The following is a 14,700-nucleotide window of genomic DNA, read 5'->3' on the forward strand; positions in this document are numbered from 1 at the left end:
CATCTTGTGAGAAAGGCGTCTGTGTTGTTTCTCGCACATTGGCAATATCTTGGATCTTATGTTAGACTCATTTCTTAGATATCTATTCATGAAGTGCTCGGAATCCGAGGTTGTTCCTCTCTAGCTTTATCGTCTGATCAGGACTTGTACTTGACCCGGAAGGGAATCATTTTCTGTATCTTGATGCCGACATCTGTTGATTACTATATCTTTACACATTAATAGACTTCGAGTCATTATGGTTTTCAGGCAAAGCTGTGATTGGTGAAAAATCTAAAATCTGACTTCAGTGCCACCGCAATCCTCAAACCCTAGTAAGCTTCATTGCTTATGAGCCAAAGGAATTGACGAAATGAAAAAGCAATATTAAAAGGAAAAAATGGGAAAATGAAAGAGAAAAATGAAGAAAAAAATGAAATGAAATGAAATATCAAAATTGGCTAATGGGAATATACGGATAACTCCATCGGGGCTATGGACGCCCGGTTGGCAATGGAGCAATGTTCGCGAGCTTGCGGCGATAACCTCGTTGGGGCTATGGACGTCCGACTGGCAGCAAGGCTCTATCCGGGATGCTTATGAAGTTCATATATACTACATAGCTGATCATAGGGGAACCTGAAGGTCATGATTGTCTTGTCGAGAGGAATGAATACACTTGCACACACCTGGGTAATCAAAGAATAAGTGTCTGGATGTGGTTTGAGATTTTCCTTCCACTTTGAGTACATTTTCTAATCTCTTGATGAGCTAGGTTGAATTTTCCGGAGGTTCTAAGTGTCGATTGAGTCTTTATCTCTGAAATGTTCCAGAACATTTATTCAAGGTGGCGCTAGATGTTGTGACGTATTCACACATCGCCCCATTGCAAATGGGGACCCCTGCTTTTTGCTTTTTAGGGTTTGTTTTCTAGGTCTTTTAGGGTTTGGTCTGTTAGCCTTTAACTTTCGAGTGTCGCCAGGAGATCAATAGGATAGCAGGTTCTGCTTGAGTTAGGTCAAGTTGATGAGTGATGAAGTCTGGAATGTCTTGATCCTGAAATTTGACTAAGTTTGAAAAACTAAAGAATCCTCCAAAAACTAGATTTTGCAATATAACTCCTGGAGGTCTGAAACCACTCTCAAACATCCTGAAAGTATATATGGAATATAACTTAAAGTATAATGTTATTCCATAAAATGATCCCGATGGAGAGTCCAAAATGTCAAATTTCACTCCTGACCCTTCCAAAGGGTCCAGAGCGAAATTCTCCATAAGACATTTTAGTTTGACCCAAACTTAGAACCAACTCGTTCCCAGGCATCTTTGAGGGCAAAACACTTGTTTGGATGGAAAAATGTGAAAATGAAGTCAGGATTTTGGCCAAGATTAGGAATTTCGCTCCTGACCCTTCCAAAGGGTCCAGAGCGAAAATCCTTATACACCTCAATTTATCACTTATCAAGACCAAGTTCCTAGTTTCCAAGGCACGTGTGGAGGTGTTTTTGAATGTTCTTGCCTTGAGAGGGAGTTGGATGATTTCAAAGATCAAGATTTTGCTTAAAAAGTGATTTTCGCTCCTGACCCTTCCAAAGGGTCCAGAGTGAAAATCAACCTAGGACTCATTGCTTGCCTTATTTGACCAAATTTTGATTTGCAAGGCATTTTGAAGGGAAAAGCGGACATGTTTGGACTTTGGAAATGTTTGAAAACCTTGAAAAAATGATGGATTCTAGCCTGGAAGAAGAATTTCGCTCCTGACCCTTCCAAAGGGTCCAGAGCGAAATTCATCAGACTTCATTTGCCACCTTGTTTGAGCTTGAAACTTTGTTCCTAACTTGGAAAATGGTCTAACTTTGCCTTGTGAAGTGGTTTGAAACTTGAACACTGAGCAATTTGGCCTGGAATGAAGATTTCGCTCCTGACCCTTCCAGAGAGTCCAGAGCGAAAATCTTATTTGAGCTTATTTTTCACTAATTTTGGCTAACTTTTATGTGCAGGGTCTCTTGGAATGAAGATTGGACATCATTTGATACATTTGAAGGTTTGGAAGCATGCAAAATAAAGAATTTTGGACAAGGAAGGCAATGTCGCTCTTGACCCTTCTAGAGGGTCCAGAGCGAAATTTTGAATAGCTCTCATCTTGCAATGAAAAAGGTCAAGTTTTGGGCATGAATGAAACGAGGACAACTCCCATTTGCCTCCTGAAGAAGTTTCAACTTAAAAGAATGAAGGATTTTGCTTAAAACCTAATTTTCGCTCTTGACCCTTCCAGAGGGTCCAAGGCGAAAATCTTTATGGGAGACATTTCTTGCTCAGTTTGGTCAGATTGGAGTATCAAAGGCATGATGAAAGGTGGAAAGAGCATGTTGAAACCCTTAGGCATGTTTGGAAATGAAGAAAATGAAGGATTCTGCCCAGGAAAGGCAATTTTGCTCTTGACCCTTCCAGAGGGTCCAGAGCGAAATTCCTAAAAAACACCTTTTTCTTGCAAGGTCAAAACAATCTTTTTGGTTTTTATGGTTTGAATGAATGTGAGGAAGTATGTTTTGTCCTTTGAAGATAATTGAGATGGTTAAGAGGAAGCAACTAAGCCTAGAAAAGGATTTTCGCTCCTGACCCTTCCAGAGGGTCCAGGGCGAAAATCCTAAAACCTGTCTTTTCTTCCAAAGTTTGGGCAAAGCTAAGCTTAGGCATGGGTATAAGAAGACGTTTGAATTGCCTTAAAGTCGAATTGGATTGCTAAGGATGAGAATTTCGATGCCAAGACAAAAAATCGCTCCTGACCCTTCCAGAGGGTCCAGAGCGAAATTTCCAATTCCTCCTATTTTCCTTGCATTTCAAGATAAAATTTTGGTTTTCAGGACTTGGATGGGAGAGAGGCATGATGTTCTATGCCTTAGAAGTGATTTGAAGTTAAAAAGCATGAAGGAATAGGCCTAAAACTCAAAATTCGCTCCTGACCCTTCCAGAAGGTCCAGGGCGAAAATCATAAAATCAACATATTCCTTTTAAGTTTGTGCTAAGGCAAGGATACACCAAGGTGGAAATGACCTTTAAGACCATTGATGAGTAATTGTTTGTTTCAAAAGTTGATGATTCTAGGTCAGAGAGGGAAAATCGCTCCTGACCCTTCCAGAAGGCCCAGGGCGAAATCCACATTCTCACTTAATTTCCTCATGTGAAATACCAAAATTTGAAATGCAAGACTTTAATTAGGTATGAACTCACCTTCCAGGGGATTTTGGAGTCAAGGAATGGGATATTCGAGACCAAATTGAAAAAATCGCTCCTGACCGTTCCAGAGGGTCCAAGGCGAAATCATCAGGAAGCTTCATTAAGCCTCAATCAAACCTTGATATTCCCCAATTTGCACTAAATTACCCAAATTCAAGACATTTGGGAGGTTGAATTAAATTCGCATTAATTAAGGCATTGGCAATTTAATTAATTAATTTTTAGGCCTTGAAATAATTGAAAATCCACCTTGAAGGCATCAAAATTAATTTTAAAATTTAAAAAACACAAAGTGAGCACTCAAAATCATTATTGTGCCTTTACAAACAAGTCGGCCATCTTTTGAGTGGTATTTTATTTTATTTTTTGCCCTATTTGCCAAGTCGGCCTTGAGGGAAATTAGGGTGAGCACCCTATATAAAGGAGGAGTGTTGTTTCAAATTTCAAATCATTCATTCATTCCTTCTAAGTGCGATTTTGAGGAGCAGATTGAGGAGCGAAATCCAGCAGATTGGAGGCGAATTTTTGCTAAGTGTTGGAGGCTAAAGAAGGTGAGGCTCTTTTGAAGGCTAATGGAGGCGTAATTCATCCAAAGGGAAGACCACAATTCAACCCTTGTCCAGCAAAATCTGGTCTTCTTTCTTCATTTTCCAAGGTTTTATAGTTAAGCATTCAAGGGAAGGTATGAAGAATCATTTTGAAGTTCTTATTCAAGGCTTGTTTTGATTTTCATAGCAATTTTTTTTAAAAAAAAAGGGGTCTAAGTCTTGAGAATTTGATTTCATTCATAATTAATTGAAAAATGAAGAATTCTGGATTTATCATGACATTTTCAAATTAATATCTTGAATCTTTCCCTTGAAAAGTCATAATTTCTATGCTTTAAGGTATGATGCTCAAGGACTAACTTTAATCTTTTGTGTAGGCATCAAATGGCGACCCCCGGAGTCGGAAGATCAACTACTTGGCAGACCCTCATCAAAGAAGATCAAGTCAGGACAAGGACGATCTCCTCTAGTCCAGTTTCATTAAGGACGACCTTCTCCATCTATCTTCCAGTCCAGCATTTGAAGGAAAGCATCACCAAATTGAGAATCAACCAAGTATTAGACAAGGTGGCATCCTAGTCATCATTCCTCCAGTTGGGTTGGTCCACCTCAGCATGTCCAGATTCAATGTACTTGACTCATTAAAGGTGGCACAAACTTCGATGTACCCACCCCAGCTATCTATTGGTCGAATATTCCAGAGAAGACATGTGTCCAAATAATGCAATTATTTCATTGGTCAGAATTAAGTTTGTTGTAATAAACCCTAATTAGGGTTTCATTGTAAAATCTTGGCCATTGATCTCAAATTGATCCAAGCCATTGAATGGTATTGTGGGCACTATATAAGCCCTGGCTCTTCATTTGTAAAGGCTAATAGTTAGTGAATAGGAGTCAACAATAGTTAGTCAATAGTTAGTCAATAGTTAGTCAGGAGTTAGAAGGTGAATAGTTAGAATAGTGAATAAGTCAGTTAATAGTATAGCAATTAGAGTAGAATAGAAAGAGAAGGCAAAAGATTGTTGCCAAGATGTTGTTGTAAAAGACTTGTAAAACTTCATTGAAGAAATGGTGAAATCTATGGGTCGATTCAACAATTTCCATGGTCTTTATACTTCTCGGTTTTGATTTCATGTTATTAGATGAGTGGAAGAAATGTGTTTGATTGATGGTGAAATTTGTATATCCATACTACTAGCAGTTTGTTGATTGCAGACTTGCCTTGTGTAGTCAACTGGAATCATTCAGCTTGAGCTTAACTTCAATTGTCGCTTCTTCATTGACATGCATCAGCCTGATGGTGTCTATGCCTGTAGTGATGATTTGAACATCTTAAAGCTTTCCTCCGAAGATCGCACTAACCTTGTGGAGATGGTCCTGGGATGTCAAAACAAGACTTAGTTAGAATTTCATCAAAGGTCATTCATTTCTCTTACACTCTTAGTGTCATAATTAGATTCTTTCCTTGCCCTCATCCTTTTTTCTTTTTTCAAAAAATCTAGGCTAGTGAAATCTTGTGATTCCAGCAAATCAAACGTTTAGGTCATTGAGTGTAAGTCCCCTTGTGATTCCAGCAAATCAGACGTTTAGGTCGTCAAGTGTAAGTCCCCTTGTGATTCCAACAAAATCACATCATACCGCGAAGAGCTTATCCACACGTAGAGATCCTACATAACAGAACCTTGGAGTTACTCTGATTGATCCTTCGGCGAGATCTTCAGCAGTCAGGAACTTTGCTCAAGAGAGGATAAGGTACCTTTTAGGTATTTTATTCTGTGTTTGGTCGTGTACAAAAAACACATCAACAGAATTGGCGCTAGGAGGGCTTTGATCGCGATGAATGCCTAAACAGCTAGACATCAGATTCTATCAATTCATGTTTACAGGAGTGATCTTAAAGACTCTTTATTTATTTATTTTTTTCACCCTCCTCCCGCGCTCAACAGAATTGGCGCTAGAAGGAGGGCCGAGCATTATGATGCTGTGAGTAGATGAAATCGAGATCCTAATTTGCAAGGAGTAATCCCAAGGACTTTTTTACCCTCCACGCTCGACATAATTGAAGCAGAAGAAAGGTGAGCGAATGCGAACTCTTGAATCCAAGGAAGATCAGTGGAGAGCCTTTTCTCAAACACTTGACGGAAGTAATACAGAGAAGGAAGGTGATCGTTGGGTCGTCAGTTGGACTTGCGAAAACAAGGAAACAAGTTGGAACCAATTGAACGTTCAAGTTGAATCTGAGATATTCAAGATCTCCCTTATTCCAGCAAAATCACATCATACCGCGAAGAGCTTATCCACACGTAGAGATCCTACAGAAAAGAACCTTGAAGTCATCCCGATTGATCCTTTTCACGACATCTTCAGCATTCGGAGACTTTATTCAAGAGAGGATAAGGTACCTTTTAGGTATTTTATTCTGTGTTTGGTCGTGTACAAAATACACATCAACACAGATGCATACAAAACATCCAATAATCTCTACATTCTAAATGAAATCAATAGCCAAAGATGAGTATAGTAAGGATAAGCCCTAAAAGATGTGTATATCTATCAAACATATTTGTGAATGAAAATATAAGGGTTACCATTGTGTGAATGTTGTGTTGCACTCGGATTTGTCGGTGCAATCTATATTTGGGTATCTAGGTGCCCCTTATTATTCTAGGGTTGTAGGCATGCCATATAGAAGGAAGTGGCTTTGTTAGTTTCTTGGTATTGTGGTACTCTTGATAAGGATAAAGATGGTTGGAGTCTTGTTGATATTAGGTCTTGGTCTTCATTTTTTATTGCTAAATGTATCATTTGAGCCTCTAATGGGGTTATAGTGTGAGTTAAATGGAATACACAATTATATTTGATGAGCACAATTTCCAAATGAGGTAATACTTATTTTTGGTGAACTCAAATTGCATGCGACTCCTCATTTGGTCTTGTTTGCATAACAAACTATAGAGAGCTTGGTAGGCACTTTTAATTGTTTGTCTTGAAACCTATAGTACTTGCAAATTGGATGGGACCTAAAAAGTATAATGCTTGTTGTTTCAAATTATCAAGGCTATCAAATTTGCCATCTACAAACATGATACAACCTAGAAATGACTTGGGTACCATGCTTGTCTATACCCAAAATTAGGGCAAACTTTCTACCTCACCAGGTATTTTTAGATTTGGTAGTGTGGTCATCCATGTAACATCCGAGTGAAGAGTGGTGTGGTGTAATGCAGATTTAAGAGGGAGATGAGAATGTAGAGGCTAGGCAGTGTCTATTTGTGGGGGTTTCGCTTAGAGGTCAAGGATGATGATGAAGAGGCACTCAAGTGGGCTACCTTGGAAAGCCTCATTACTTATGACTGCCTTCGCAGGGCTGTCATTCACATTAGTATGGGTAACCAGTACAACATCCATATTGCTGGTCTCACCTTTTACTTCCACCAATTGTTGCTCAATAGGCTCTTCAAAATTGTCCACTAGAATATCAAGTGTTTCCTCTTCATGATGTGCGAAAGAATCACTAATTGTGATCAAATACTTCCTTTCATTCTGTTCCCCTTTAACATTTCTATTAATCTCTGCTGTGCTTTTTTCAAATTTAAATGTAGTAATTGTTGTATCCATATTAGGGGTTATTGAAAAATAGCCTTGTTTGTATCCATGCAACTCAGCATATCTTCTATTGGTGCTTTATGCCTAGTTCTTGGATTTGAAAATAAATAATTTTTTTAAAATGTGGATTGGCATTAGGTTAGCTCTGTTCGACAATAAGAAAGAGGATTACTTTTTCTGTAGAGAACTTTACAGTAAGTGTATTCTGCATAAACAGTACAAATATGCTTACTTTGACAAAGTGAGAATTACTGATCTCAGTGACAGATAAAAAGTGGTTTTCCATACAAAAGAGCCTGTTTGAAAATACTTTATTTGGTCAGGTGTTCATATTGATAAAGGAAAGCTTCTCCATTCTTTGTAGAATTTGGATCAGGACACATTTTAGTTTTGCAATAAAACTCAACCTCAAACAGAAGATGACATTGTGTGAATCTGATTAGCTTTGAACAATAAATTTTACTTGAGTTTTTTCCATGCATCTCTCAGTTCTAAGTTATTGGCTGGTTAGCTTTATTTCAAGTATTGGTCAGTAAATCTGGATTTGTTAAACCTGGTATTTTATATGGTCAATCTATGTAGTATGGGAGTAGGAATCCATTAAGCATATTTTTGGGAATGTGAATTTGGAAGACCACTAGCGCTATGCAGAGATTTTCAGGCTTTTGGTGCTTGGCAGTTGGTAGTCTCTTTTTGGCCGTTTTCATGGGATAGCTGTGTGATTTGGAGACACTCTGGCTGAACTTGTTGATTCAAGTATGTGCCTAATTGCTGTCTTCTTTGAGAATACATTTTGTCTACTTATTTAGGGGTCTAATCTGAAATGCATCTCCCCATGGCTAGGAAGGGGAAGTGATGCTTGTTTCTAATACTTGATGTATTACATTTTGAATTTTTTTTGCCAAAAAACTTCTAATACTTAAAAGTGAAAAGAAAACCTTATTAGCAAAGATCGCCAATTATGGCTTGAGCTTGATCCTTTGCCTGAATCTTAAAGAAAAGTTATTGAGATGGAATTGACTGGAACTAGGGCATGACAAAAATACAACTTTCATGATTTTGATTCTATGTGCATTAACTCATTGTCTCATACAAGCAACTCTTATTTATAATGTATTATCAAGATTGCGAGCTTAATGAAAATATTCAATGATGTTACATTCGATTGCATTTTATGGCTTGAGACAACATTGTTGAAACTTGAATGTTTTTTCTGTTAGTTTTGTTGGGGTAGTGGAATGGTGAGGTGAGGGGAATGACAAGATTCTCTGGCTTCTACATCCAATTTAATTATGCTAGTTTGGTTCTTGTAGAAATAGCTGCTTATGTCAGATGTTTTGTCATTTTGTTGCAGAAAACTTCCGGGCTCTTTGTACAGGTAATTATGATAAACTGCATTGAAAACTCTTTTTCATCACTGATTTTACATTAATAGTCACTAAGAAATTAAGTTATTTGACATAAAGAAAAATCATTTTTCACCTTTCAGAGACTAAACACAGGAAATTATTTTTTACAGGGGAGAAAGGTAAAGGAACTGTTGCAAAGGATTTGCATTACAAGGGCACACCCTTCCATCGTATCATTCCAGGTTTCATGATTCAGGGTGGAGATACTGTGTATGGAGATGGTAGGGGTGGCGAGTCAATTTATGGAGTCACTTTCCCTGATGAAAATTTTAAACTGAAGCATTCAAGTGCAGGTAGGCATTGATTTCTTTTTCTTTGTGCTACTCCACTCACCTGTAATTTACAAATTTAAGACATATATTACCTCTTCTTGCATCCATAGTATGGCCACTTATACAGTTGTAGGAGCAGATTATTAAAGTTGACCAAATAATTTTATGCTAGTCTTTCAAATCTAAGTGCATATCATTTAGAAAAACCCAACATATCTTTGACCTTGATTATATCTATGGATTCAGATACCTAATGCTTTCTAAAATGTTGTAGATGGGATGCATATTAGCAATTCCTATAATTTCTCTGTAGGTGGATTTTTCAGCCAGGAATGGTGGGGTTGATTAATTTGTCTGATTGACGTCATCCCGGAATGTGACTTGAGAGTTATTAAATAATAAAAAAACAAGCATGTTAATAATAAGAACAATAAAAGTTAAAACAAATGTAAATGCATTTCAAAGCTGTCAAAAATTCTGAAGCTAGTGAGTATTTGCAGGAAGGCTACTCACAAGAAACAAATGGACATTTACACTTGCATGTGTCCAATGTTCACCATTTGCAGAAACTTTTTGCTTGCCACCAATTGAACCAAACACTGAATTGCATGCCCATACTTCAATTTCTTTCAGAGAAATTGAATGATACTTGGACATATTGAATTTATCAAATCAGGAGTTTTATGGATCTTGGTGCTCTGTCATTTTTTTTGCATTTGAGGAAACATTTCATTGGAAGATATCAAATTCTGTGAGGTTGAATATAATCTTTCTCAAACTTGTTAATGGCACATGGGACGTAGTTGTTAGAAGCATTTGATGTAGGGGCTATATGTATTACAGCCTCTCTATAGTGCTACAACTTCTGAGAGGAAAGGAAAATAGATTATGGGAAGACATTAATGCGTGTGCAAGTTGCACTAGAAGTTTGACAACATGCATATTCTTTAGTAAATGGGGACCAGCATTAATGGTTTGGTTCTGGAAAGAGAAGGGGGAATTTTTTCACATGGATGTAGGGGCTGATTTCCTTTGTTAGAAATGAAAAACAGGAGTTTGTGGCTTTTCCTGTTTCTTCAGTGTGAATGATCATCTATTGATTAACTACTGAGAAACATTAAGTTGCTGAGAATAATGGGGATCAAGGGACGTCAATTTCGTGCTGTCCTTTAAAAAATGGAATCACTTCTCAAATTAGATATTGTTCCTGTTGATGTATTCAGAGTTTCAGTGGCATATGAGACAATACACTACTGTGTGCAATATCTCTTTACCTACAGTGTTACAGCCTTTAGAGGTCTTCTGTAATGTCCCCATTTTGAAATAGGATTTAATAATAAATACTAATAATAAAATTAAACTATAAAAATAATAAAAACTAAAATCCAAAAATAAAATTAAAATAATTAAAATTTAGTTAAGTTTAATGAATGGTCAAAAGGCATGAAATGAAAAGTTGTGACTCCCTCAAACATGAGGTATAAAAGGGAGAAGAGAACTGCATTTGAAACATCAACTTGAATCAACAATCAGAAATTGTAAGACAGAAATGAAGAGACATGACCCTTTAAAGGGATATTTCATTGATCTCTTTCCAAGGAGATGTGTCTCCTCAATGAGTTATGAAGGTATATAAAGAGTAATCAATTAATATGAAGAGGAGGGAATAGAAATTCAGATTCTGAGTTTAATGCAGAAAAGGGCAGGCATTAATCCATCAATAATTATAAAAGGAATATCATTCAGCAGAGCAGAAAACAATTAGCATCACTGCTCATAAAGATAAAATATGATGCTTCTTGTTTGTTAAACACTTATTTTGTGGTTATATGAAAGGAAAGAGGATACATCATAGATGCTTCCAGATAGATAAACATAAATAATTGAACTTGTCAAAAATAATCTCAAAACCTAGTCATATTGTGGCATTAAATTCTTCTTTGGTAATTTCAATGGTCGGATTTCTTGACAATGTCATTTTGGAGTTCCAGTTCTGCAAAGGCTAGGAGTTAGGTTGGGTTAGGTTTTAACTTTTGATTCAAGCTGTTTATGGGTTTGCAGGTGTATAACTTATGAGATAACTATAAGAGAAGAAAACTAAGGGAGGAAAGTGTTTTTGGTTGGGAATGGTGGAAAAAATTGATGTCACTGTGAATTGCATGGGGAAAGGATGCTAGAGTTGCATAGTGGAGTTTTCCAACCTCAAGTGAAACTGAAACAGGTTCAGAATTCGGTAAATCAGAGGATTGCTGGTAAGGGCAGGGGTGTTAGATATACTAAACTAGAGGCACCAGTTGAAGTTTTACCTCTGGCTGCTCAAGCAAAATCAGAAGCTGATTTCTATTTAATAGCAAGAGAAGCAGTTGTAGCTAAGAACCAAGGTATGGATGAGAAGAGTGGCGATAAATGACTAGGAGTGGGGGAGGAAGGGAGCACCATGCTGCTTCCAGAGAGGGTATGCATTCATCTTGGTTGTGCAGTCTTATTCTATCATCTAAGTATAAGAAAGAAAAGTTTCTTATAATAATTTCGTATAGATAATTATCCATTAATAATCAGGAAAATGTGCAATATAGTATGTGCCAATTTACTAGGCCATGAAAAATGTTGTACCTACCCTTATATGAGCATACAGGTTTAGGTACAAAATTCCCCAATCTACAAGATTGAAAGGAAGTTGGGAAAAGGTGAACTACAAATACTCCTTTCTTCCAAGCAAGTGGATTTATGAGTCAATTGCTTGGAAATAGTTTTGTATTGAATTCATTGTTTTCTAGTATTTGGATTTGATTTGCAGGTTAAGACATGGAAGTCATTTTGAACATGTAAGAGGAAGGTGAACTATTAGCTGATTGGGAGGAACACGATATTTCTATGGGGGAACGACAACAAACAAAGAAAATGTGAGAGGAATGTATTGTGGACATTTTGCTAATGATTTCGAGGATAATGAGTTAATAAAGTTGGAAATGAATCAAGAAGGCATTATTGGTGAAAAATTCAGTAGTACATATGGAGATGATAAGATAATAGTGTTTAGAGTAAAATTTAAAAAAATGAATAGGAGTAAGGATGATGAGGTAGATAAAGGTACAAAATAGTTGCATGTTATAAATTGTGAACATATGGACAATAATAATATTTAGCTAGAATATATATTTTAGGATTTGAAGATTGATGAGAATGATCAAGGTGAAAAAAGTGGAGATAGTAGATTGACATAAATAATGCTAATTTAAATTGAAGAAGAATACAATAAGAAATTGATAGAAAAAATTGTTGAGACATGGACCAGCTAGGACTCGAACCTAGGACCTTCCATACGCTGCTGGAGTGCTCTACCACTGAGCTACTGGCCCCTCTTGGACCAGTCCATCATCGGTCTGGGTGTGGCTTATTTCCAACACCAACACCCCCCCTTAAGCCACACCTCTCGTGTCCTTGGGGCTCCTAGCCTGGACCTGGCTTTGATACCATGTTGAGACATGGACCAGCTAGGACTCGAACCTAGGACCTTCCATATGCTGCTGGAGTGCTCTACCACTGAGCTACTGGCCCCTCTTGGACCAGTCCATCATTGGTTTGGGTGTGGCTTATTTCCAACACCAACAAAAATGCTAATCAAAATTGAAGGAGAATATAGTAAGAGGAAGCAATATTGAAGACATTTATGACAAGATAAATGAAGGATAAAACAACTTAAGTGATGCAAAATACAAATCAAGGATTGAAAAGTTACGATATTTGAAGATAATGTTGAGGAAGAGTACATAGTTATAGTTAGGGTGATGATTCAATTAGGGTTAGTGTTAATTTAGCATTCAATTAGGGTTATGATTAAATTAGGGTCAAATAGGGTTAGGGTTCAATTTGAGATAGGGTTTACAATTAGATCAATTAGGGTCAGGGATTAATTAGGGTTAGCACTATGGTTAGGATTCTAGGATAAAGTTTGGGGTTGCTATTTAGGTCAAGGTTAGGATCATAATTATATTTTTAGGAGAATTCTTGGGTTAGTGTTCAATTTGGGTTAGGGTTAGATTTAAGATTACGACTATGGATAGGGTTGAATACAGTTAGGGTTAGGGGTCACTTAGAACTCAATTAAAGTTATGGTTAGAATTCAATTGGGGTTTTAGGATAATTTCAGGGTTATGGTTCATTAAGGGTTAGCTGTAGGGTTTAGTTAGGGTTATTAGAAGCTTCAGATTTGAGTGACCAAACCAAACAGAGCTGGCCATGTGTCCTCATCACGTGACTTGAAGACTTTGAGCACTTTAGAGCTCTCAAAGTAGTTGCCTCAATTGAGGAATCATTGGAGTAAAGTTGATCACAGTTGTCATTTTTAAGGCTGTCATAGAGTTGCCACATGTTACTCTAGTCTATTGTAGGATGGTGATATGTGTCTGCTCCCTACAGAAGCCAAAAGCTGATCTGAGATAGCATCATATAGCAAGGTGCAAGCCCCTGAATTGTTTGGGTAAGTTAACTCATTGGAATTGAGTCTAGATTAGTTTAGAGGGAGATTAATCTTGTGTTTGTGGGGCTCTGAGTGTACTATCAGTCCCCAAAATTTGTTCAAGTGACCCCAAAGCCCTATAGAGCTGAAATGGTATTAAAATCATGAAATATCTTTTAGGTTTGGTTAAGCTGGGACACAAAGCTAAGGGTAAAACTGATATGGTGAACCATGATTTATTTGTTAGTGGCTTAGTGGTTTCAATTGTAGGTAAAATTGAAAAATCATTCTTATTTTTGATAGCCCATTTTGGCATGTTACACTATTGCTGTAAAAAGAGTGTTTGCCATGTATTTTATTGTCATTTGCATGTATGCCCATGGGATGCATTGTAACACAATGTATATCAGTGGACTTTTGAGGCTCTTATGTTTTGCTATGTTTGCCTAGCTCATCAATAAATGACGGGAGCTATGATTTTAATATAGATAATATGATTACTATTGTGCCATAAATTGGTGACAGGAGATTGGGACAAACCTCATATACCATGCTTGGTACCTGAAGTGGACTTTCATATGATCAATTTGTTTGGAGTGTGTTCAGTTAAGATTCACTTTGGGACATATTACCATCCATTTTCTAGATCAAACATATGACTAGTTTAAAACAACAAAGCAATAGTCTGCAAAAAATCGTGATTATACCCGATTAATCTCGAATCTTGGAGCCAGCTGATTTATTCCCTGAAAAAATCCAGATTCATGGAAAAAGTCGTTGACCCAATTTTCAACGGTTTTTTTGCATTTAAATCACATAAAAATCATGCTAAACCCCCCCAAAAATGGCAAAAAAGTGAAAAGTCGTTGTAAAAACTCATAAAACCCTAGAAAAACTTGTGAAATTACCGAATTGCTCAAAAATAGGGCCGATCCGAAACAGAATCAGAGTCAATATGGAATCAGCATTGAAACAGTTTGTTATTTTTTCCCTAGTTTTCTTTTCGACGTCAAAAAATCCCTAAATAAAGGAGGGCAAGAAGCAATGGTAGTCATCAACGGAATTTGAAAGGGCTTCAATCATCCTAAATCGTGGGTGGCATATGAGATAGTGTCGAAGCAGTTGGCAATTCTGCTCTAAATCATGGCTTTGATATGACTCACACTCTCTGCACACCCCACCCCATGGAT

At 37.2% G+C, this 14,700-nt stretch overlaps 1 protein-coding gene across 1 annotated transcript in view; it reads left to right on the top strand.

Moving 5' to 3' along the window:
• The window catches only part of LOC131034633 (peptidyl-prolyl cis-trans isomerase CYP21-1), a 72,290-nt gene that overhangs the window by 49,063 nt on the left and 8,527 nt on the right, over nt 1-14,700 (top strand). Inside the window, exons 4-5 of the mRNA XM_057966179.2 lie at nt 8,725-8,748; nt 8,890-9,072. Of these exons, the coding sequence (XP_057822162.1) occupies nt 8,725-8,748; nt 8,890-9,072 (207 nt within the window). The remainder of the gene's footprint in view (nt 1-8,724; nt 8,749-8,889; nt 9,073-14,700) is intronic.

This window comes from Cryptomeria japonica, chromosome 11 (genome assembly GCF_030272615.1).
Source record: "Cryptomeria japonica chromosome 11, Sugi_1.0, whole genome shotgun sequence".
Taxonomy (NCBI): Eukaryota; Viridiplantae; Streptophyta; class Pinopsida; order Cupressales; family Cupressaceae; genus Cryptomeria; species Cryptomeria japonica.